Source organism: Convolutriloba macropyga, chromosome 4 (assembly GCF_964194025.1).
Source record: "Convolutriloba macropyga chromosome 4, txConMacr16.3, whole genome shotgun sequence".
Taxonomy (NCBI): Eukaryota; Metazoa; Xenacoelomorpha; order Acoela; family Convolutidae; genus Convolutriloba; species Convolutriloba macropyga.
The window spans coordinates 20,747,668-20,773,224 of record NC_134471.1 but is presented as its reverse complement, the minus strand read 5'-3'; the positions used below and the strand labels follow the sequence as shown (position 1 = coordinate 20,773,224).

At 34.1% G+C, this 25,557-nt stretch overlaps 3 protein-coding genes across 3 annotated transcripts in view; 2 read left to right on the top strand and 1 right to left on the bottom strand.

The window, feature by feature from the left end:
- The first annotated feature begins 272 nt into the window (after positions 1-272).
- On the top strand, positions 273-14,491 carry LOC142338312 (uncharacterized). Its single transcript, XM_075388001.1, has 2 exons — positions 273-880; positions 14,143-14,491. The coding sequence occupies exons 1-2, from the start codon at positions 335-337 to the stop codon at positions 14,371-14,373; spliced, it is 777 nt and encodes a 258-aa protein (XP_075244116.1). The 5' UTR covers positions 273-334; the 3' UTR covers positions 14,374-14,491.
- Positions 14,492-15,757: 1,266 nt separating this feature from the next.
- Positions 15,758-23,786, top strand: LOC142337509 (peptidylprolyl isomerase domain and WD repeat-containing protein 1-like). The gene is made up of 4 exons (XM_075386788.1): positions 15,758-16,015; positions 19,359-20,564; positions 21,269-21,401; positions 23,175-23,786. The coding sequence occupies exons 2-4, from the start codon at positions 19,361-19,363 to the stop codon at positions 23,752-23,754; spliced, it is 1,917 nt and encodes a 638-aa protein (XP_075242903.1). The 5' UTR covers positions 15,758-16,015; positions 19,359-19,360; the 3' UTR covers positions 23,755-23,786.
- Positions 23,787-24,546: 760 nt separating this feature from the next.
- LOC142338018 (uncharacterized) overlaps positions 24,547-25,557 on the bottom strand; it is a 100,791-nt gene continuing 99,780 nt past the window's right edge. Inside the window, exon 26 of the mRNA XM_075387652.1 lies at positions 24,547-25,250. Within this exon, the coding sequence (XP_075243767.1) occupies positions 24,875-25,250 (376 nt within the window). The 3' untranslated portion in view covers positions 24,547-24,874. The remainder of the gene's footprint in view (positions 25,251-25,557) is intronic.

Below are 25,557 nucleotides of genomic sequence, written 5' to 3'. Positions count from 1 at the left end.
AAACTGATGGATACTCAAATTTTTTGTTCCTCTAAAAAAGCTGGTTTCAAGCTCCAGTTTAATTATATTGACTTTTGTCGTAGCATTTGTTTCAACGCCAACTTTTTTGGTGTTGAAACAAATGCTTCGATGATAGCACTTCAGATATATTGATATATATTATAATTACAAATGAGAATTTGGGAACATTATGTGCCACGCACAGAACAAACGAGCGTTCTTGTTTTTTTAATGAAACCTGCTCTAGCTGGAGTACTGTCTATGTATTGTCTATGCAACATATTTGATAGTGTAATAACACGAGTAGCTCTCAAGCAAATTTCCATTTCAGGACATGCCTGTTAAAAAGTTAGAGGTTCACAATGGAAAAGTAACGGTGGAACAATTGAAACAATTATCCTGTGAATTTGATCTAGAAAGTGTGCATTCCATCGACTTATCCCGAAAAGAGTTGAATGATCTCAGTGGACTTGAATTTTGCACCGGATTGCAACGTTTAAATCTTTCAAACAACAAGTTATGCCGTCTTCAATGGATTCAAGATCTAACACTTTTGGTGCACCTAGATCTCTCAATCAATGATTTGTCCAATTTGGAACCTCTTCGCAATTTAGAGTGCCTTAAATTCTTAAACGTCAGCGGCAATGCAATAAGCACCTTCGACGCAATACTAAGTTTGAAACATCTTTCTGACTTAAGTCAGCTTTATTTCAAAGAAGGAATAGAACTATCGAATCCGCTATGCCAGAAATCAGGATATCCAGACTACGTGTTGGAGATCTTGCCACAGTTACATTTTTTGGATGGCGAAAAAGTTAGAGGAGAGGGTGCTAAATTCTTCTATATGGTCAATAACCTCTTGAAAGAAGATTTGCTACATGTGAGTTCTCGTGGTGAAAAGAAAGCTGATTTTGGCTGCCAAATCATGAAAGAATACCTCCCCGAGTGCAACTCTACTTTTTTACTATTATTGTTCCAACATATAGGGAAGGCTGTTTTTTTCTTCTCAAATTTTTACTTGGTAGAGAAAAAAATCACCTTTTTTAGCCCTCAGGATTGAAAGATTGCGTTGAAATTTAAGTTTATAAACTTAAGGAGAAATGTGTATTGAAATGAGCTAGGTTTAAAGTTTTGAATCGCACGAGTAATTCTTCACAGCTTCAAGTCTAAAACTTAAATTTCGCAAGAACCAATTTTTGTCTGTATCAAACAGATTTTATGGAAAATAGAAGACTTGAGGCAATATAGAGCTCTCAAAATAGCAAAATTCAACTTTCAAAATGTAAAACTAAAGCAGAAAAATGTATTCCTTTCTAAAATTTGGAGTTGTTTTTGCAAACACTTTTTATTTCATCAGAACTAACCATTTTCAGTATTTTCAAAACTGCCGAGACAAATGAATTTTTTTCATTTCCCTTATGATGTCAGAGCAGATCGTTCGAATTAGCCTCCTCTAGTATAATGCAATTCAGAAGAACTTGATAGTTAGAGAGTTTAGTGAATTTATTGATAGCCAGATTGAAAAACTTAATACAAATTATCAAAATTAGGATAAAATATTTCTGACTGCTGTATTTTAAAATTGCTCTTCGAAGTGATCTTTTCCAGACCGTGGGCGGTTCTGTAAACCCAAGTTTAAATAGTCAGAAGAGTATACTCAGAAGAGTGGAACGGCCGAAAAAATACTCAGAAGAGTGGAACGGCCGAAACGTAAAATTGACAAGTAATCAATGTTGATCACACACAAGTAGAGGCAGAGTCCAAAAACTCTCTGAAGTCTGAAAACTTTAGTAAAATAATTTATTAATTGCTACAAACTGCGGTGTTAAATATGTTCTAAACCAGAATCATTTTAGTAGATCTAGCATAGCATTGTTTAATGCATCTGCTATATTTTAGAAAAAACGAATTGGCTCATGAATTATCAAAATTTTGGACAGCCTTTAACATTCACAGACACAAGTAGAGACAGAGTCCAAAAACTCTCTGAAGTCTCAAAACTTTAGAAAAATAATTTATTAATTGCTTCAAACTGTGGTGTTAAATATGTTCTAAACCATAATCACTTTAGTAGATCTAGCATCGCATTGTTTAATGGCTCTGCTATATTTTAGAAAAAAAACGAATTGGCTCATGAATTATCAAAATTTTAGACAGCCTTTAACATTCACAGACACAAGTAGAGGCAGAGTCCAAAAACTCTCTGAAATCTCAAAACTTTAGAAAAATAATTTATTAATTGCTTCAAACTGTGGTGTTAAATATGTTCTAAACCATAATCACTTTAGTAGATCTAGCATAGCATTGTTTAATGCATCTGCTATATTTTAGAAAAACGAATGGGCGCATTAAACGAATTCGATTTTAAGGGTCCGTTTCAAGTTTAAGTGTCAGTTTTAAAAGTGCCTCAAGAAGTCCACACCTAGTTTTCTAGTTAAAACAAAAAAGACATAAACGAACGATTTGCGGACCATTGGTAACGATCAGTTGTCAAAAGAAATTTTTAATTTGTCAGGGTTATTGTGTTTGTGTGCGGGTGCGCTTGTGTGGGCGTTAGTATGCATGTATGTATGCATGTATGTATGTATTTATGTATGTATGTATGTGTGCGTGTGTGTGTGTGCGTGCGTGTTTGTGTCTGCTTGTGCGTGTGTGTGTGTGTGTGTGTGTGTGTGTGTGTGTGTGTGTGTGCGTGTAATGCGTGCAGTATGTGTGTAAGAGAAATTAAGAGTTAGTCTTAGAAAAACAGATCCTTAAAGGTTTCACACAAATGTTAAAAGTGCAAAAATTGTTAAAATCATAAAAGACAGAAATTACGTTATTTACAAATTGCGGCTTTTCAATTTGTTCGAAACCAATTTTTTTCAAACGTTGGTGATACATCTGCAAAATTTTTAAATCATTTTAGTTATGCTCATGAGACATCAAAAACTTAAGTTTGTTGCCAAAATTACAATCGCCGATGCAATTGCCTCCACCCGTCCACACTTAGTTATTAAGAAAAAAATTGAAAGATAACTAATTTAACGGTGACGAACCTTGGGCAAAGATCAGTTGCCTAGAAGAAAAGCTTTCGAATGTTTTTTTTGGGCTTTGGTTTTATTTGTGTTGTGTTTTTGTGTGGCGTGTATGTTTGTATGGTGTCTTTCTCCTTGTCTTTCAAATTGCACTACACTTATCTTCATAGGGTGTGCTAAGGAGTTTTCGTTCTTGTCTGCCAACAAATGACGGCATATATTTTGGTTCAAACAGTACAAATAATTTTCTGCTATGCGTGTAAGTTGCTTTCGGATACTCGCAACGCTTGCTCTGACAGATTTTAATTATTGTTTTTGCAACCTTGAGAGTTATGTTTGAGCAAACGGTTGGTAAGGAGCTCCAGGGAATAATGGATGCCGGGCGTTATTTTGGAGAAAAATTTTGAGTGTTTCTATGTGAAAATTAAGAAATATGGTAACCCTCTTTAAAAATGGCTACGCACTGATTGCAATATCTCGAAAATGTGAGAGTAACTGATCAATAATAGACCATATCAATACGTGGCTGATGTCATATCAGCAAGACTTTAGCAAACAGTCGTCAAAGACTACGTAATTGATTTTCTGCATGTTGATACTACGTGCTGATTTCACGAACAATACCAAAACTTCAATTGCAAGACCTGTTATCGCTTTACGTCATTATTGCGTTACGCTGACTTAGAAAAAGCGTTTGATGATTTTTGCAGTCAAAAACTGTAGAAAAAATTATCTAACCCTGCGCTTGAAGGCTGTGTTCTAGCTTTAATCGAAACGTACCTTAGCAGTAGAACAAAGTTAACGAGGATGAGGATTCAGATAGAGCAGCTTGATTCCTTCCTTGGTTTCTCATTGACACTGATCATCAGATTTTCCAATTGGCAGTCATTGAAAGAAAGTTGGTGGAAACAACTTAGAATGGAAATCAGAACGAGTTTTCATTCCGTTGCATTTAGGAGTTTTTTTTTATCGAAAAAAAATGATAATGTAAAATTACTTTAGAAAAAGTTGCTCTAAACGTCAACTACTGGAATGAAAAAAAGCTAGTCTCTTTGATGAGACTGCTGAAAAGATTAAAATCTACTGAGAGCAGCCAAGTTTGGAATACAGGCTTTTTAATCATTTGACTTCGAAACGTTAAAATAAAGAACGTAGTTTATCGAATTCTTAGTGATATAGTAATGCCAAAAATAAGACTTGAAAAAAAAAGTTTAGTGAAACTGCTGAAAAAAGTTTTTTAAAAGCTACAATGTACATCGAAGGTTGTACAATTGATTGCAACATTACTTGAATCGGTGCCATTTGAAGAAAACTTCAGACTGAACTGCCACTCAAGTCAATGAGTTAATTTGATGAATTTTCCGACAAATATTTCCTTCACTGGTTTCGCACTCCTCAATTAGTGCTTTTAGTGACTTTTCCTTGTACACATTACAAGAAGTACTTGAAGCACATCATTCCATCCTTAATGAAGATTTGTAAGTTGACGTTTTCTTCGGATTATTGGAGTATATAAAAAAAATTTTTGTCCGGAATTCCTTGAAAAAGTCAGTTCTCGACTCTCAGGACCTATCGAAATTCCTGCCTGTGACCAACTTGCTGGTTTTTGTTTTTTTTGTGCTTGAATTAATAGACCAAACTGTTTATGCTCATTTGACTGATTATCTTGGCAAAAACGATTTGCGCAGTAAGTGTTTAAATGCGTATGGGTCGTTTGATAAAAGAAACATATTTTTATTAAGGTCTCAAATGATCTTTTAACTTATTAATAGCCGCCCTCATCCTCTCAGCCGGCTATTATAGCGCTCCTAATTTTTTTACAATCCAAGAATTGGATTGTATTGGTGCTCTGTCTCTTTTTTACAATTCAAAGAATTTGAATTGTATTGGTGCGCTGTGTTTTTACGACTCGAAGAGGAGTATTGGAGAAGTCCTTTTTTTTTAATTACTTTAGCTGGAGTGAATTTTGAAGCAGGAAATGAAACGCGTGAAAAATTTTAGAGTGGTTTGGGTGCTGAACAGAAGTGAAGAGGGGAGCGAAAAGAGAGTGGTTTTTGTTCATTCCGCTGTTTTCGAGAGAGCGAGAAATTGAGGTGTGAAAAAAATTCTGTAAGCGAGCGAAATTTTGTGTTCACGTGCGGCTTTTTAAAACCCTTTTTTTGTTAAATGTTTTGGTTTAGAAGTCTTATTATGATATTGTGTGATTTTTAAGGTTGCTTTAATAGTGGTTTGTAGGTTTTTGGTCATTAATAAGAATTTTATACCGTTTTGCTGGTTTTTCAGCTATTTTGCTGAAGTTTAGGCGAATTTTATCAATTTTTTGCGTTTTGTCTTGTTATATTGCTTTGTATGGGCTTTGAATAGACGCATGTTAGTTACTGTGTCTTTAGATACCAAGTGATTACATTTTCTTAGGTTTCAAACGTTTTTTTTTGTTAAGAAAAATGACAATAAACTGAAACTTTTTTAATTATTCTTAATTTTTTGCTGTTTTTCGCTTTTTTTTCTAAACATAGAGAAGTTTCTTAGCCTATTCGGTTTTCCTATTGTTTTGAAAGTTTTTCAGCTTTCTTTTTGCTCCATTTAACGTTTTTTGGCTCTATGTGCTCTTGTGAAATCAAAAAGCTCATTTTCTAAGGTTTCTTTCAAGTTGTTTTTATATGCTCTTTGTGTTCTTCAAGTTTTTATAGCATTTGGGGATGCCTATAGTCCAATTTAGTTGTTTTTGTTGCTTTTGATGATTTTGATTTCAGTTTCGGGTCATTTTATAAAAGATAATTGGGTAAGTTTTATGAAGATTTCCGCGATTTTTTGTGATTTTTTTTTTGAATTTTTGCTGACATCTTCTGATTCTGCTTTTGCTACTTTTTAGTATTCTAGCTTTTGATAGGAACTTTTCTAGAGGTTTTAATGGAATATATTTAGGGCACTTTTCAATGACAGATATTACTAACTTTTCTTAATCTCTTTACTTTTTTTAATCAAGTGATTTTTGAAGCGGGAAATGAATTGAGTAAAAAAAATTTGGAATGATTTTGGCGCTGAAAAAAATCTGAAGAGTCGAGCGAAAAGGGAGTGGTTTTTGTTCATTCAGCTGTTTTTGAGAAAGTGAGAAACTGATGCGAAGCGAATTTTTTTTTTCACGTGCGGCTTTTAAATGCAGTTTTTTCCAAGTTTTGATGGTTATGAAGTTTGATTATGATATTTTTTTAGTTTTAGGCTTGTTTTGATAGGAATTGAAGTGATCAAGTAGTTAATTTGATTTTAGTGCTAATTTGCAGAATTTTGATCAGTTTTACTGATTTTTAGACAAAATTTAATGGTTTTTTTGCCTGTTTTTTTGTTTTAATGCTTTAAGTGGGAATCGAATAGAAGCTTGTTGAGATATTTTCAGTTACCAATTGACTAAAGTTCTCTTGGTATCAATTATTTTCTCGGGAAATATGGTAGAAAAATTGAGATATTTTAAACCATTTTTCTTATTTTTGAGTTTTTTCTTTTTTTTAGATCTGAGAAGTTTTCTAGCCTATTATGACTTGCCCATTGTTTTGCAAACTTTTCATTGCTCTAAATGCAAAGGAACTTTACTCGGTTTTATGCTTCCTTGTACTATTTAAAAAACTCACACTTGACTTACCTCACTCTCAAAAATGACTTCCTCACTTTGAAATTGACTTTTATTTACTTTAATTCAAAGAGATAAGGTCAAATGGGTTGGGTGTGTGTCACTCTAAATGAAGGTTATTTGAGATCAGCTAATAAAGGCAGCAATATTTTATACAGATTTTTAATCAAAATATAACAGATCAGCCTTCAATGAAAAGACGAATTTTTTGGTCTGTCTTTTTTACTGTTTTTTTAGACTGCCGATCTACGAATCTATTGCGGCTATTTTTTGGCAATCTGCCAGCTATGTTTCAATTTGTGGTCGAAAGCCGTTTCTATTCTTCCTTATTTTTTATGGCATTTGTGGAGGTTCAGGGTTCACAATAGTTGTTCTAATTATTAAGTCATAAGTATGGGCAATTTTATCCTTCGAGTCGTTTCCGGAATTCTTCCGGCTATGTTTTTTTAAGATGTGTTCACACATTTTTCAATGACTTTGATCTTTCAAAACGGGATAAACAGGTAAAGCCCAGCGAGCATTAAGTTTCACCAGAGACCCAAAGTGGACTTTAGTAGTCCTTCAAGTGCTTAGAGTGTTGCAGCTGCTAGGATGGCCTCAATTCAAGGTTAAAAGGTCATTTTTAGGAGTTTTTGGGCTCAAAATGGTGCAATTTTTCATGTTTTTTGTGATTTTTTTAAAAGTTTTTTGCTTGATTAGTCTTAGGTTGAAGTTTTTGAAAGTTGAAAGTTACGTAGGCCTTTTGCGAGACAAAAGTACTTGTTATGACCATTTTATGAGCTATATGTTTTACTAACACAAACACAAACACACAAAATGATACTAGTTTTTGCTATTTTTTTCAATCTTTTTGAATTTTTTTTTGTCATTTTTTGCGTTTTTTCCAGCTTCAGGGGGCAGGGAATCTCATTTAAGGTTTGTTAATAGAGCATTGTATAGTTTCTTGTAATAATGGAGTGGTTTTCAACAGTTTATTGTCTCGAATTTTAGCATTTTTTTGATAAAATCTGCATTTTTTTGAAGTTTCCTAAAGTTTGTCAATTTTTGGTTTTTGTCAATTCTCAAGTGCCAGGAAACCTATTCCTTGGTCTGCAATAAATTACTGCATGGTGGTTAGTTTTAATGGATTTGTTTTCAACAATTTAACCTTTCGAATTATGAAAATTTTCTCAAGTTTTTTTTCAAAACATTTGTCTTTTATTCAGTTTTTCTTGCCTGAATAGCCAGATAACCTCATCCAGGGTTTGATAGCATGTTATTAAGTAGTTGCTAGGGGGATAATTGGTTGGTTTTCAACTTTTTAATAGAACGAATTTCTGTTTTTTGAAAGTTGAAATTTTTTATGAAAGTTATTGCCTATCGATCTTTGAACCAATCAAATTTTTAAGGCTTAGATTTGGCTTACTGGATAGCCTCTAGAGACACTAGAATCATTTCTTTAGAAATCATTCTTAAGATTTTAATATCACAATTTTCAGCAACATTTCATTAAAATTTCAATTGATGCCATTTTTTAATTTTAAAAATTTTCAAGTTAATCGATTTTCAAGGGCCAATGAGTTTTTTCAGGCCTTGCAGATATAATACTGCACCAGTCTCAGAAACAAATTTTGGTTTTGAACAAATTTTTGAAATAGGTATGTTTAAAGGGATCAAATTTTACCTTGCTAAAAGCTTCAAAAGTTTATCAATGATTATATATTTGTTTAGTTTGTTTGATTGTTTGTTTCTCAATTTTTTGAGATGATTTTGTTTGTGTTTTGGCTAGCATCGTTGAATTGATCTGCTGGTCAGGTAGAGTAATTCTAAGTTTTTCATTCAATTCTTTGAATTGTATTTCAAGACTTGTCCTGCTATGTTTTTATTTTTGTAAGATGTTTTCACACCTTTTTTCATGACTTTGAGCTTTCAAAACGGGATAAACAGGTAAAGCTCAGCGGGCATCAAGTTCCTCAAGTACTCAAGTTCCTCAAGTAGTTCCTCAAGTACTTAGAGTGGCGAAGTTACTGGGAAGGCCATAATTCAAGGTTATCAGGTCATTTTCAGAAGTTTTTGAGCCCAAAATGTTGCATTTTTTTCGTCTTTTTTCGGATTTTTTGTTGGACCAGTCTGAAATTGAGCTTTGTAAAATTTGGTAAAGGTCTTTTGCAAGACGTAATTACTTTTTATGGCCAATTTAAGAGCTATATGTATTGCTACACCAAACATAAACACGGTAATTTATTCTAATTTTTTCAAGTTTATTGAATATTTTTGTTGTTTCAGTTCTTGGTGTCACAATAATAGGTTATTTTGTAGTTTCTAGTGGTAATGGAATGGTTTTCAACTTCACGAATTTTACCAATTTTTTTGATAAAACTTGCAGTTTTTTCCAATTTTCTGACATTAATTGTCATTATTCAAGTTTTCCAGCTCCAGAAGGCAAGAAATCTCGTCGGATTCGCTAATAGTTTGCTGCAAAATTTTTATTGGCCATGGCATAAGCCAATTTTTTTCAAATTTTTGAAAATTCTTATCAATTTTTAGGTTTCTCTAACCTGAACAGCGAAAACATTTCCTTTAGGTTTTGATAATAGGTTACTGCATAGTTTCTAGTGGTAATGGGGAATGTGTTTCAAAATTTTAATATTATAAATTTTAGCGATTGTCGAATTGTAATTTTTCTTTGACTTCCTGAAATTTTAGTCTTTCCTCAGTGACCAGGGGTTTGCTGCTATTGAGTTTGCTAATATGTTATTGCAGAGTTTCTAGTGGCAACAAAATAGTTTTCTGTTTTTTTTTAGACTGCAAATATAAGTAATTTTTCAAATAAAGCTTGCAATTTAATTTTTTTATTGTTTTCAAATTTTTTGAATTTTTTTTTGTCATTTTCTGAGTTTAACTATCTTCATTGGCCACGAAACTTTTTAAATGTTGCAGATGAATTACAAGACAGAACTCCACAGAGAAAAAATGAATTTGAACATTTTTTCCAGACACATTTTCGAAAAATATCTTCGAATTTTTCCTGTTCATTTGAAGCATTTTTCACATTTCTTTTTGAAGCATTTCTCATTTTTTTCGAGATTATCTACCTTTAGTGTCAAATTAATCCCTTTGAAGTCTTTCGCGTGAGTTAATGACTATATTGCATTGTGTCATAAATGGCCTTCAGGTTAAAAGCTTCAAGAGTTTTAGGAATAATTGTTTTTTATTGTTTAGTTGGATTCTTTTAGTTTCTCAACTTTCGAGATTTCGTCTTTTTGGCTGGGATTGTTCAATTGATGTGCTGGTCAGGTACATCAGGCCTGTTTTTCATTCAATTCCTTGGATCGTATTTCAGGACCTGTCCTGCTATGTTTTTTTACTTCGTCGAACTTTTTTTCGCTTTACCCATTTTGCCGCTTTTTCGGCATTTTGCGTGAAATATTTTTGACTTCTCTAGGCTAGTTTCACTCTTCTGTCATTCTGCTCAAAGTCCTTTTAAACAGCAGCTGCTCAGCAAAGCATTTCAAAATGAAGAGAGTGAGTATAAAAAAATCAAAGTCAGAAATAGAAACGGGATGAACCCTTAAAGCCCATTTTTAGATGCCCGGTACTTGAACTTTGTTCTCATAAGTTTTAGTGACTATCTATAATGCTCATTGGTATTGATACTAGACCCTGTAGCCTCTCATTGAGAGACAGGAGTATGCTCAATTACGAAATGACATCAAATTAAATCGCACTTAAAATGTTTTTATACAAAATTCAATTGTTTTTGATATTTTCTTTTCTTTCAATCCCAATAGAGTTATGGGAATCAACAACGGCTATTTTCCGGCAATCTGCCGGGTATGTTTTAGATTAAGATAAGTCAGTTATTTATTTTGATCTTAATGATCATCTCTTTTTTTGTTCCATCTGCTTTCTTGTCTAGGATTATGAATTGTTTAAGACCTCTCTACAAACAATATTTGACAAACCGCTGACAATGATAATTCTATTTGAAAAAAAGACGGCGGGAGTGGTTCAATGTTGGTTACCGCGTGCTTTTCTGTTTGCGCTTTAGTTTTTTTCTGTTAGAGCAACAGTTCATTATATTTTCTATGCAGATGATACTTTTTCATTTTATCTTGATGTGTGAAAATGAGTTTTCCGAAATTGTAGAATTATAATTGGGGGAGCAAGATTGAAATTGAAATAGAAGACTGAGTTAATGGCCTCAATGAAACAGTGTCAAAGTGCATCTTCTTATTTTGAGCTACCACACGAATGCAAGTTTTCCTAAAATGTAAAATTCCTCCTTGGATTCCAGATTTTAATTGTTCCGACCCTCTTGAGGGAGGAGGAACTATATACTCAAATGGGTTTTTTTTGTTCCGTGAATTTTCGCCGATCGATATATTCATCGTAGAGAGTTGAGACTGGTATCATTAGAAAGCTCGTCCAGCGTAGAATATGGAATTAAAAAGATTTTTTAAATTTTCGTTTTCTACAGGGAGTTATCGAGGTTTAAACTTATGAGAAAAGTAGAGTGAATTCACGTTGTTTTTATTCACTTTTTCCGGAATTTTCGCCTAAATTTTCGTCAATTTTGCTAAAATTTAATAAAATTTTTGAGAATAGTGTCGTTGTTTGAGAATAGAACAATCAACAAGCATTGTTGATTGTTTTGATTTATTTTTTTGGAAAAAAACTCTGGATAAATATTACAAAATTCAGCCTTTTTCATCAAAAAACGGCACGAAATAAGCTACTTTAGTCCACTTTGATTAAATTTGCCTGCAGTACAGTCCCAAACAATACTCATACAATCTTTGTAGACTCAGAGGGGGGCTATTCCTACTTCGGCGTCCGTTAAGGGTGCTCTGTAATTAAAAATTCGCCGTTTTTTGGTCGTTGGTTTTCACTCGTTGGTTTTCAGAAATGCAGAATTTATTTTTGAGTTTTCAACGAACAAATAATCTATATCTACAACATTCGAAAAATCAATTGTTCCTAACGGACAATAAGCATTAGCAGGGCTAGTTTTGGGCCAATCTTGGACTGTTACAATCCAAAAAGAAGTCGGATTGCAATCAGTCGGTCTTTTTTTAAAAAAAAAGAGGTTTTTTTAAATAAAAAGGAACAGAACATGTCAAATCAAAGCGTAGGAGTTATAGGTCTATTTGGCTTTCTAAGGAGCTCCAAGCTAATGCATTTAAATTTTTACTTGAAAGTTTATGGTCATTTCGACCTTTAAAAATAATTGATTTTCAAATAAATAATGGCTTAATTAACTTTTTCCTGTTTTTTTTCTTGATTTGTTCAACTTCTAGCTTAGTGTCAGCAAAGAAAGAATACTTCTTCATTCTACTGATTTGAAGTGTATTCTCGGTTGTGGTTCTAAGCCTGAAGTTATTCTTTTCTGGATTTGATACTACTAGATTTCAGTTTTTTTGTTTTAAGATATTTTCCAGTTTTTCACGTTTTCTAGTTTCGTCACCTTATCGCATTATTGACAGTTCTCATATCACATTATAAGCGTTCATAGATTACCGTTTTGACAGCACCGACACCTCTTTCTTGAAGAAATTAATTGAAATTTTGTCTTTAACTGTCATTTTTACTTTGTCGTTTGGGTTGTATGAAATTTTCTGTAAATGGATAGGTTTCATCGGTTTTTCATGGACAAATTAATGAGCAGATCTTCTGATATTAGTACGTAGCTGATGGCTTCCATGACTTAGAAAAAAATTGTTTAACAAAACTAAAAAAAAACTTTTTAACTTCGCAATTTTGTTCTTTCTAAATTTCTTTTTGTTACCTGATCTTGTTAGTTAAATACAGGTCAAATATGACATTATGGGTGACAAGGGAAGGTGTCAAAGGGGATTGATGTCCCATAATCTATTTTTTTCGTATTCGTTATGACCTTACTGGCTTCGACACCGGTTTTTCACAAAAACAAAGTAAATTAATTTAGTTTTTGTTATACTTGACGTTGTTTTTGTACACGCAAGAAAAAATCTGGATATTTGCAGGTCTCATGGCTTCTTGTGGATGAATAAGTGACCCTATTTAAATAGTTTTTTTGTAATTACTGATGTAGTTTTGCTTCGAAAAAAAAATCAAAACTATTACATACTTTTACGTTTCGCTTTTTTGTCAACTTGTTACCTCGTCTTACTAATGAATGGCCATATACTACTTTGTCGCTCTTTGAAAAAGGCGCAATCGAAAAATATTTGAGGGCCAAAATATGGCTTGACGGTTTGGACAGCGTTTTCTGTTAAGTTTCAATTGAATTTGTTTGTTGTTGTTCTTTTTAGCCGCTGAAAAAAGGAATAAGGACAGTTCCTAATGCCCTTCTATAGCAGAATTGGTAAACGTAAACCTTTGGGATATTTTTTTGGTTTCTAATGTTTTTTATTAATTTGAATTGAATTGTTTAAAAAAAGCGAATGTTTTAGCTTTTTGTTTTTGTTCTTTTTTGTCTAATTGTTACCAAAACTTTTTTGGACTGGTCCAATATATTTTCTGGTGGTTTATAAGTTATTTTGTTTAGTTTTAGCTTTATCTGATGGTATGTTAACTTTGTTATTAAATTTCTTTTTTTTCAAAAACGGATATAAATTTTTTGATGTAATTAATGTTCGTTGTTGTTGTTTGATTTTGCTGTTCAACTTGACTCGCTTTCTTAATATTGGCATATCACAGCAATCAATTGCATCAATTTTTGCTCCTCTGAGTTATTTGCTTTGGAGGCTATCTTATCGTTCATACACAATTTTTTTTTGAAAAATACTTGTGCTTTTTTGAGTTTTTTGGGATTCCCAAAAAAATAATTTTTGTGTTTTTCTATCTGTTCCTCATTTGGTAGACAATTATGCCAAAATTGTGGATGGGCGGGGTCGGAACCTTATGTGCCATCGCACATTACCGAGCCGCCTTGTTTAAATGAAAAGAAAAATGAAAGAAAAAAATAGAATTTGGAGCATCATACTGGGAACCGATATAAGCTCTTCATCAAAATGAGATGGTCTTAAGGATAGTATCTATTGTGTACTTCTCAAGAGCAGTTATAATACTAACCGCGTTTATTTACCGCAACAGGCCTTGGGAATGAGAAAAAATGTTTGTCCACTGTATCAAAAAAATAATTACATTTGATGTGAAAATTTTTGATGTGAAAAGATTCGAGAGCTCAACGAGGGAAATGTATTGGAATCCATTTTTGAGGCCTGTTCTCTATTTTGGGTCTAAAAGAAGGAATCCTTGAAATGCTACTTTTAGAGAAGCCATTTTTTGAGAAATGTGTGTCTTCTCCATGATTCAGGACTGCTAAAAGTTTATACGGGCCAAATTGTTTTATTCGGACGAAGTAAAATTGTCAGATGGTGAGAAATGTGATATACTGAAAACTTGAATCCCTTATTTTCTCTTTGAAAATAAAAACCTAAAAATGTCGCTTCAAAGATTGATTTGGATTGATAACAAAAAGATGCTATTCATAAATTTGGACTTTTTGAACAAACATTTAAATGACATGCTGTTTAGACTAGCGAGCGATCGAAACCTTCGAGGATTGAAGTGCCACTCATAGGTCAAGGGTCAAACGGATCTCAATTGACGAATCATCTGGGAGACATTACTGCGAGAACAGAAGCGGACGATGCTGTCGAAGAAGCTCTCGTTAAATTCTCCCGATTGGTCGAACAGTGCAATGAGCTTTGCGAGTCAGCTCATGATAAGGTCGAATGGGCCACAACAAAGATCAAAAGTAACTGATTGAAGGGAAATGTATGTTAGCTACAATGAATTTTTTCGATTTTTATTTGCAATTTGTATATAACGGATAGATTAACTGTAAATAATCTAAGTTGTAAATATGCAGAATTAGATTTAACTTATTGTTTTTAAACAAGGAGGCTCGTTAATGTGCTTACGTACATAATATACCGTCCACGCTCATCCACATTCTTGACTTAATTGGCTACCAAATGATGAAGAGATAGAACACTTTCAAAAACATACATATCGTTCAATTAACAACCAATGGAATACATTAATGCCACGATGGACGGCCGATGAAAGTTGTCGATAAATTGTTGATCTAAAAGACCATCTCTTTTTTTTGTTCCATCGGCTTTCTTGCCTAGGATTATGAATTGTTTAAGGCCTCTCTACAAACAATATTTGACAAACCGCTGACAATGATAATTCTATTTAAAAAAAAGACGGCGGGAGTGGTTCAATGTTGGTTACCGCGTGCTTTTCTGTTTGCGCTTTAGTTCTTTTCTGTTAGAGAAACAGTTCATTATATTTTCTATGCAGACGATACTTTTTCATTTTATCTTGATGTGTGAAAATGAGTTTTTTCCGAAATTGTAGAATTACTAATTGGGGGAGCAAGATTGAAATTGAAATAGAAGACTGAGTTAATGGCCTCAATGAAACAGTGTCAATGTGCATCTTCTTATTTTGAGCTACCACACGAATGCAAGTTTTCCTAAAATGTAAAATTCCTCCTTGGATTCCAGATTTTAATTTAAATGAAAAGAAAAATGAAAGAAAAAAATAGAATTTGGAGCATCATATTGGGAACCGATATAAGCTCTTCATCAAAATGAGATGTTCTTAAGGATAGTATCTATTGTGTACTTCTCAAGAGCAGTTATAATACTAACCGCGTTTATTTACCGCAACAGGCCTTGGGAATGAGAAAAAATGTTTGTCCACTGTATCAAAAAAATAATTACATTTGATGTGAAAATTTTTTATGTGAAAAGATTCGAGAGCTCAACGAGGGAAATGTATTGGAATCCATTTTTGAGGCCTGTTCTCTATTTTAGGTCTAAAAGAAGGAATCCTTGAAATGCGACTTTTAGAGAAGCCATTTTTTGAGAAATCTGTGTGTTCTCCATGATTCAGGACTGCTAAAAGTTTATACGGGCCAAATTGTTTTATTCGGACGAAGTAAAATTGTCAGATGGTGAGAAATTTGATTTACTGAAAACTTGAATCCCTTATTTTCTCTTTGAAAATAAAAACCTAAAAATGTCGCTTCAGAGATTGATTCAGTTAATCTCAATCTTTTCAACAATACCATACTTTGGATTGATAACAAAAGGATGCTATTCATAAATTTGGACTTTTTGAACAAACATTTAAATGACATGCTGTTTAGACTAGCGAGCGATCGAAACCTTCGAGGATTGAAGTGCCACTCATAGGTCAAGGGTCAAACGGATCTCAATTGACGAATCATCTGGGAGACATTACTGCGAGAACAGAAGCGGATGATGCTGTCGAAGAAGCTCTCGTTAAATTCTCCCGATTGGTCGAACAGTGCAATGAGCTTTGCGAGTCAGCTCATGATAAGGTCGAATGGGCCACAAGAAAGATCAAAAGTAACTGATTGAAGGGAAATGTATGTTAGCTACAATGAGTTTTTTCGATTTTTATTTGCAATTTGTATATAACGGATAGATTAACTGTAAATAATCTAAGTTGTAAATATGCAGAATTAGATTTAACTTATTGTTTTTAAACAAGGAGGCTCGTTAATGTGCTTACGTACATAATATACCGTCCACGCTCATCCACATTCTTGACTTAATTGGCTACCAAATGATGAAGAGATAGAACACTTTCAAAAACATACATATCGTTCAATTAACAACCAATGGAATACATTAATGCCACGATGGACGGCCGATGAAAGTTGTCGATAACAGGACTACTAGAAAAGACAATAAAATAATTAAACATCCAACATTATTTAAGACCAAATCTCGATGTCGATAATAGAAAAAGTCATTACAAAACCAAAATTGCATCAGATAAAACCTAAACAAAACAATATAACCTATACTTCATTAAGAAAAAATGCGGGACCTGTCCTCAATGCGACTTGTTAAGAGGTCGACGAAAAAAAGTGCGAAGCTCAAAAAAACGTTTCTGGTTTTGAAAACAATTTCACAGTTATTACTGTCATTAGATATCAACTGAAGTCACTAAAATGTTCATTTATATCTCCATAAGAAGCAATTGAGACATGTCATTATCCAATTTTCAATTGCGCAAACTGCAAATGGGACTTACGATTATCGTTAAAAAATAAAAAGAAAACAAAAATCCTTTAAAATGAACAAATAAATAAAAAATCTGAAACATTTTGAAATCTCGTAGTATCAGTAGCAACAAAGCCAAGAAACAAATGCTTGAAGCTAAAACCGTCGCAGATAAAAGTATAGCTCACTGGAAAATGGTTGTGACCGGTGTTTACAGAGAATGTTCTACAAATCGACAGAAAACTATTTAAAAAAAGACGAAGCTCAAAAACCGAAATACGTTTTTTGAAAACAAATACTTTCAAAAGTCATGACAAACTAAAGATTTCAATAAAAAGCGATTGATTAATTTGGAAAACTTCAGGAAGCCAATTGCGCCTGTTAATAATGAGTCTAAGTCACGAGCCCACAAAATAACAGTAAATACATAAAGAAGCCGAGACTTCAAACAGTTTTACATCACACTGTTTAAGGCACTATAGTTATAATATGTTACCTGCAACAACTGTAAATCAATACGTCTCCTCGTCTTAACATCGACGAGTCATCTTTATAAAAGGACTACGTAGACATGACAACAAAAAGGAACCCAAAAGTTGAACTGTACAGAACTCTCGAAAACTTTATGAAACTGAATGGTCGAAGCAATCAGTCACATATAAACAAGCGCGAAAAAATTATTTGAACTTACAAAAGTATTTAAGACTTCTAATTAGTGAGATTGAGCTGCTTGTTGACGAAAATGAAAGCAAAAAGGAGGTAGCTTTTTTAGGGGAGACAAAAAGGAGAATCTTTTTTTAAAACTTAAATTGAAAGTCATTATAACATCTATAAACTGAAACATTTAACTAAGTTGAGTTTTACGTCTTGGGGAAGCAATTCAGACCTCTTGTTATCAGGTATATATATACTACAGCAATAAAAAGAAAGACAAAGATAGGCGAAAACAAAAAATATAGAAATTTTGTTAGATAAATGTGTCTCAGACAAAAAGCATGAAACTATTCAACAAAAACAATGAACATATCCAGATACAAATTTTTCTAACGCTGTGCAATTTCCCTAATATGCTTTACTTCAATTGGCTTTGTCAATAATGTGATAATTCGACAACGAAACAAATTCAACTCAGAAAAAATGCAATTATTCTCAAAAATAAAAAGTCGAAAACGCGTAGTATCAAAACAAAGAAAACATTAGTTGAACATAAAACCGTTACCGACATTATTTTATAACTCACAGCAGGTCGCTTTCTTCCTCTTTTTTTACTGAAACTGCGCCAGATGTGATTGCACATTTATATTGAATGTGATAGCAGACATAAGATAACAAACTGAAGGACTTATAGGTGTTCATTTAAACCCCATACAAAACTAACTGGATCTTTTAATGGGGACACTAAGTCATTGGTGGTCTGCAAAAATTATAATAAATGAAAGCAGAACTCAAGAAGTCCATAAAATTTTCACAAAAACAATTGGTCAGAGTCATAAAAACCACGAGCTTAACTCTTAAACCATCATATAATCTCGTTGAGACGCGTTTATTGTAAATTATATCTGTCATTAATTGAGCCCTGGTTTGAATTTCTTGTCGGTAATTTACATAAAAAAAGATTTACATAGCGGAAAAAAAACTCGGGCCCCATTAAATTCTGAAAATTTATTTATCGTAAAGATCCATGGTGAGATCAAGATCAGACCAGATTTTGCTGCGCATCTAGAAAAACTCTCAATTGGTTGCGAAATAGATCATTTTATACAAAATTTTTCAGTGTGTCAAAAATAGTGCATTTTGTACAATTATCGAGTTCAAATTTGAAAAAATTTCCAAAATTATAAATCCAGAAGCCTCTTAAAGCCAGCGGGAATACAACTAGCTCTGTTTTGAGGTTAAGACGAATATTGCTGCAGTTTTAAGGTGTCTACTTCCAGCAAATTTAAAGCAAGTGGGCTAAAAAAGCGAATTTGGTCCCATTTTTGACAAAAAAGTCGGAATTTTGAAAATTTTAGCAAAAATTCTAGCCAAAGAACTCGGATCGAACAATTCAGCAACCCTCACATATCTTATGAGAGCCTCACATAAATAAATAACATTACATTCAACAATTTTTACATATTTCATCAAAATTCACGAAAAATTGGACAAAAATACCGAAAATGTGAATAAAAACAGCTGAATTACATCTAATATTCACAAAACTTCAAACCTCGATAACTCCTTATAAAAAACGAAAATCGAAAAAATATTTTTAATTCCATATTCTACGCTGGACGGGCTATTGATACTAATGTTGCTAATGATACTACTCACAACTCTCTTCGATGATTATATCGATCGGTCAAAATTGTCTGAACAAAAAAAAAACCCATTTGAGTATATAGTTCCTCCCCCACTAAAGTGGGTCGGAACAATTATAATTAAAGCTGCACCGTTATGAGTTATCCGAGGGATTAGCAGATGCTAAAGGTTCCAAAAGTATTTATTAGCAGATTATAAATCAGAAAATTTTTTCCTTTCCCATGGAATACGGTCGCATTGGTAATTGTCGTCTAATGTGAGGTGATTATTGTTTTTATAGCGGAGATACAAAAAAAACAATTGCACATCTTTATACGGTACATAAACTTCACGGAGTGAGATTTAAAGTTGCGTCTTTTAATTATGGAATCATCAGTCAAACGCGGACATTTTTTTCAGTTATGACTGATGAAACTTCACCAGCAAAGGCCAGGACCACCGTTGACCAGACTGACGAAAATGAACCCTGTGATGGGGGATCAGCAGAGCCCATAAATACGAAAAGTGAATCACAACGGGATACAAATGACTCGGAAGTTGCGTCGGAGCCTGAACCAAAAAGGCGCAGGCGAAACATTAATGAAGATATGCAAGTTTACCTTGAAAACATGCCGTGTTGCGATTACTATGAGAAAAGCTACATGCATCGTGATGCCTTAGTTGATTTATCAGTTGCTCCAAAAACTGGATTCATAATATCATCCAGTGTCGATGGACATGTTAAATTTTGGAAGAAGTTGACAGATTCTATAGAATTTGTCAAACATTTTAGAGCTCATTTGGGGCGAATTATGGACGCCTCATGTAGTATTGACGGAACATTATATTGTACTGTTGCAGATGATAAAACCTTGAAGGTTTTTGATGTTCCAAATTACGATATGTGTAATATGATCAATTTAGACTTCCGACCTAATTTATGTCAATGGATTTTCAAGTCTGGCGATGCTATAAACGCCATTGCAGTTACAGAGAAAGATACTAATCAAATATTTATTTTTGATGGCAAAGGAACGAAAGATCCTCTGAAAGTATTGGACTCAATTCACAGAAAACCAGTATCGGCGTTAACGTATAACGTTGCCTATGAAACAGTGATTTCTGCCGATATTTCGGGAATGGTCGAATACTGGAAAGGACCGAAAGACCTGTACGAGTTTCCTAGCTGTGTTCAGTTTGAATTCAAAACAGATACCGATTTGTACGAAGTAGCTAAGAATAAATCATTCTGTACAAGTTTGACTGTTTCAAATAAGGGTCAATTGTTTTCTGCCTTATGTTTTGATCGCATAGTCAGAGTATTTAAATTTTTATCGGGAAAATTATATCGTTCGTTTGACGAAACGCTAAAAAGCGCCAGCGAAGTTCAACAAGAAAACGAATATTTATCAACAATGGAATTTGGGAAGCGAATGGCCGTGGAGAAAGATCTGTACAAAAGTGACTTTGTATCAAGAAGTAATACGTTGTTTGATGAAAGTGATAATTTTTTATTAGTTCCATCTGTTCTTGGAGTGAAAGTTATGCATATCAAGAGTAAAGGCTGTGTTAAGTTCATTGGCCAATCGGAATCTCTGAGATTGCTCTCCATCGCTTTATATCAAGGTCAGTGTCCTACCCAAATTCATACCACAAGCAGGTTCTTCACTTAGACATTCTGATCGCTAACTGAAAGTTTGAATTGAGACAATTCAAAAGCTTTAGTTCTACTTGACTGACGTTCATTATATTGACCTAAGTAGAACTAGATTACGCTGTTTCGCGTTTTAGGTAATTTCAAATCATGTCCAGCTGATAGTGAAAATGTCAAAATTCAACGGATGAATCTAAAGGGCGTCAAACAAAATTTTTGCCAATATTTAATATTTTTGATGTTCCGATTTGTTTCGGCGACATTTTGCGCGGAATTCAAAGGCATAATGGCTTGAGTCAGATGATTTTTTAAAAACCAAAGTAGGCTAATTTTGTCGTCTAAACTGAATAGTTTTTATATGATGAGTCAAAGAATGCTTTGTCACCACCCTAATGATCTTTACAGGCTCGCATCGCTTGAATTTATAAATTACACTTATTTTCAAAAATTTCAACTAACTACTATGTTAATTTGTGCTCTTGCAGTGTTTTTGGTTAGTTCCTTGTGAATTGAGAGTTTGACTATGAGGATGAGGATTAGTTGTTGAAATGAGATGTGAGCATCTGTACTATTCTTCCCTGTATAATTTATTGGTGTAACAGTTGACTCTGAACTGTTTATCTTCTAAATCTTAATAATATCAGATAAATCTGACAAATCGGATATTTTACTTTAGATTGTCCGGACAAGTCATCGGCGTGTCTGACAATGGACATGAAGGCCAGCAGCAATCCGACCCTGGATCTGATGAAGAATGACCCTTGCCTGTTCTCCTGTGCATTCAAACAGAAGAGATTCTACATATTCAGGTTGGCCATCTGTTTATATTGCTCTCAAACGAAGTGTCTAGCTACTGACGAACAGCCGCTCTCTAAAAACACGCAAATTTGCGATTGTTTTCAAAATGTTTGAATATTTTTGTCCTTTTCTGAGGTTAACGATCATTACTGGCCAACGAAGCTTTTCAAATCTTGCTGATGGCTTACCTGACATAACTCATGAGGCAAAAAATAGTCTTTAACATTTTCACTGCGAAATCTGGGAGTTTTTTATAGCTGCGAAGCTGTAAGCTGAGCGGAGCTATATTGCGGTGCTCTTGACTTTTACAATTCAAAGAATTTGAATTGTATAGGGGCGCTGTCTTTTTTTAAGATCTGTTCACACATTTTCATGATTTCTGAAGTCAACTTGGAGTAGTGATTTTGGTCACGCCGAAACAGGAAGTGGAGCGAAAAAGCGAGTGGTTTTGCGGCGTGAAATTTTTCGCTCTAAATTTTGAAGTAGAGTGAGAAAACGGTGTTTGAATAAAAATTCGCTCTCTCGCTAGTGGTTTTTTGTTCACATGCGGCAATTTCACTTTGATTTTTACTTTTTATTCAATTTTTTGGATCGGATTCTAAATGGTTTTCCCAATCCATTCATAGTCCGTTCTAGGTCTAGTTTTCTGTTTAGTCAATGAAAATTCTTTGAATTGTACGTCAGGGCTTGTCCTGCTGTTTTTTTGTGTCTTAGTCTGACGCTCTTTTTCGTTTTACATTTGTTCACACAGCAAAGCTGAAAAAGTCAGATTTTCTGAATGACTTCTTCCTCTCACTAACGGCTTCTGCGCGCGTGACGTCATTTCTCACTCTCTGTAGCAAAAGTTTTTTGCGTGATTAGATTTTGATCAGAAGTGACTTACCTCACTCAATAAAATGACTTTTGCACTTTAAAACTTAAGTTTAATTTGAATTAGGTCAAGGTCAAAGGAACTCATATGTGCAGTAAAGGTCCCCAATAAAAGTCTTTTGCGGGATGAATTTTAACAAGCCTTATTAATTTATCTCTGAATGTTTTTTACCTAGCTTTTTGAGCGGCGTCGATTTTTCAATTTAGATCTGTCTCTGTTTCTATCTCTATTATACGGCACGCAGGTCTATTCTTTCGCAGCTATTCCGGCAATCTGCCGGCTATTTTTAAATTTTGCAATGTTTTGCAATTTAAAACATCTGTTTTTTTATTTACTAACAAGGCTAGAAAACTAAAGGTTGCAGAGTCGAATCAAGCTAAAGCTAGCCTCACTAAACCGTGGCTTGCTACTGACGAAGTCAACCGCTCGCCAGTTGCTTGAGAGTAATTCGCCCGACGTTAGTCGGTTATGTTTTACGATGTCATTGCTGATTTGAAATTGTTGCTTGGAAATATGTCATTCTACTTTTTGAGCCTTTAATTTAACCGTTTTTACGATCTCTTCCTTTCTAGATCCCACAACAGAGACCCTCTTTGCTGTATAGTTAGCACTTATGGGGTTGAGAGATCCTTTTTAATGTGCTAATTCTAAATTTATGCGGGAGTGTTGGTGTAAACTGTCATCTTTAAGTATTAATGTTTCATCACCACAAATGAGAAATAATGGGTAATACCTTTCTAAAATATTTTAAAATGATTGGAGAGAATTTGAGCAATTTGTTTTGTATTTGTTGAGAGATGGTATTAAGTCAGCTGTTAAATGAGCTACCTTTGAAATTGGCATTCCAGTACTGCTAGGTAAAGTAGTGAGTGATGCAGTGAACTCTAAATTATAGATTCTTTTTTATTTTTAGCAATCGTGATCCTCAGCGAAAAGACGGCGACCGAGATGTGCTCAACGAAAAACCGACAAAAGAAGAACAAATCGCGGCATCCGGTGTCAACAGTTCTGGACCTCAAATTGCGCATAAAGCGTGCATTCACACAGTCCTTGGCGACATACACGTTAACTTATTTGCTGATAAATGCCCGAAAACGGTGGAAAATTTTGTGACACATGCGAGAAATGGGTATTATAACAACCATATATTCCATAGAGTTATTAAAGCATTCATGATACAAACGGGTGACCCCACAGGAACGGGAATGGGTGGAGAGAGTATTTGGGGTCACGAGTTTTCCGATGAATTTCACCCGTCTTTGAAGCACGATAAGCCGTACACGTTAAGCATGGCCAATTCGGGGCCTGGTACAAATGCGAGTCAGTTTTTCATTACAGTTGTTCCTACCCCGTGGTTGGATGATAAACATACTGTGTTCGGTAGAGTGTATAAAGGCTTGGATGTTGTCAAAAATATATCTGAAGTTAGAGTCAATCCCAGAACTGAAAAACCGTTTGAAGATGTAAAAATTGTGAATATTTCTACTACGTAGGTGTGAATTGATCAAATGCTTGTTTTTGTCTGTTTTCATTTGACACTGAGCAGATACAAACCCAAATTGACACATCCTAGATACCATACACGAGATCATTAATGATTCTATCCACGAAGAACCAAACTTTCGTGTATTTTCTGTGCACCTGTGATACCATGAATGGCAGGGTCTATGGTACCTAAGATAACCATTGAACTCAATGGTATCTATGATTGCCATAAATGGAAGGTGTAAAGGTATAAAAGCAGCAAATGGGAAACAGAAATTTGTTTAAGTGCCGTTTTCTTACTCTGCTGTAAAGTTAGAGTGAAATCTCGCTTTTTCGTTGCGCACATTTTTCTCGGCGTGATCAAATTCATTTGACTTAAATATAAAATATGTCTACAGATGTCAAAGAAATGCAGTGCCCCGAACACTAAAATGTAAAGCACCGCGATCAGGACCAATGGTAGCCTCGCTATTGCTTCGTGGCTATCGAAAGAACATGCTCAAATCGAATTCTTTAATCTAATACTCAATTTCTGGAATTCGGCTAGAAGCTTTGTTTACAATCTTTACCAGTTCCTTTCACTCGAAAGATAGTTTGTGGAGTTGCGCGACCAGTAAGTGGACTTAGATTCCACAAAATGAGGTTTCGAGCTCAAAAAGGACCGAAAAGCCTGTTTGTTTGAGGGGCTGTCTCGACATGTAAACATGACCATCTCAATCGGAACAAATTGAAGTCAACTGTCTTCGGTTTAGTGAAAGATCATTTTTAGGGTTATCCCGGAATGATAAATAATATAAATTAAGAAAGAATAATTGAGGAAACGCATGATGATAAGGTATTTTTAGTTTCTAAAGGTTGTGGGAAAATCTTATTTTTCCCACAAAAATTATAAGTAGATTGTTGAATGTTCACATGATCTCACAAAACTTAATCGTATTTAAATTCATTAATTATATAGAATACAATAACACTTAAATAATTATTGGTATCTCGTATTGTTCATTTTGCAAAAAAAAGTTAGTTTTTGATCGAGTTAGTTTAGTCAATCTAGTTTCTTCTTTCAAAGTTAGAAGGTATCAAACCATGAACTGTTAGTAGCGCGAATATGATCTGTTTGCGAGGTTGTCATTAGCCGGAACCGCCAAAATGATACTTCTTTTGCCGTTTGCCTATATCCTTAATGGTCCAGTTCATGGGACTGGTTTCTCGATCTCTGACATCTGTATTGAGTTTACTGGCTCCATTCTCCGTAGTTTCACCGGCTAACTCACCACCTTCCATTTTTTCATTTCTACCGGGATCAAAGTAGTTGCTTGACCCTGATGTAGTTGGATAAACTTCTTCGTTTCCGTCTCTATAAGGATTGAAGTAGTTTGACGACGTCTGGGGATAGTTGTCATCATATTCCGACATTTCTGGGTAGTTTGACTGCAATTGGTCGCCATTATTGCCATCTGCATTTATATACTCGAGGTCTGGATTTGTATAGACACCCTCTTTTTTCCTGCAGTACACAAATATGGGTTTATATTTGTTTGTTTTTTTTTTTTGTATATTTATCAGAATTATCTCCTACCCACCATCCACTGCCATCACCACAAAGCTGAGAGGGTGTGGTGCATATTATGTACGAACCAAGTAAATTAACGAAAACAGCTACAATCAAAGTCTATACCCTATTGTATTATGTGCTAGAAAAAAATGGTAAAACGAGATGCCGTTAACGGCAAGGAATCTGTTCACTTCTGTAATGTTAACAGAATCGTCGATGTGCACAATGAATAGAAGACCCGATTGTTCGGTCGCTAATC

What these genes read in the sequence shown, in the direction of transcription:
- LOC142337509 (XM_075386788.1), top strand. Translation starts at nt 19,361, where the DNA reads ATGACTGATGAAACTTCACCAGCAAAGGCCAGGACCACCGTTGACCAG. An exon ending in CTCCATCGCTTTATATCAAG is followed by an intron (nt 20,565 to 21,268) that starts GTCAGTGTCCTA and finishes ATTTTACTTTAG; the next exon opens with ATTGTCCGGACAAGTCATCG. An exon ending in AAGAGATTCTACATATTCAG is followed by an intron (nt 21,402 to 23,174) that starts GTTGGCCATCTG and finishes TTTTATTTTTAG; the next exon opens with CAATCGTGATCCTCAGCGAA.
- LOC142338312 (XM_075388001.1), top strand. Translation starts at nt 335, where the DNA reads ATGCCTGTTAAAAAGTTAGAGGTTCACAATGGAAAAGTAACGGTGGAA. An exon ending in TGAAAGAAGATTTGCTACAT is followed by an intron (nt 881 to 14,142) that starts GTGAGTTCTCGT and finishes CATGCTGTTTAG; the next exon opens with ACTAGCGAGCGATCGAAACC.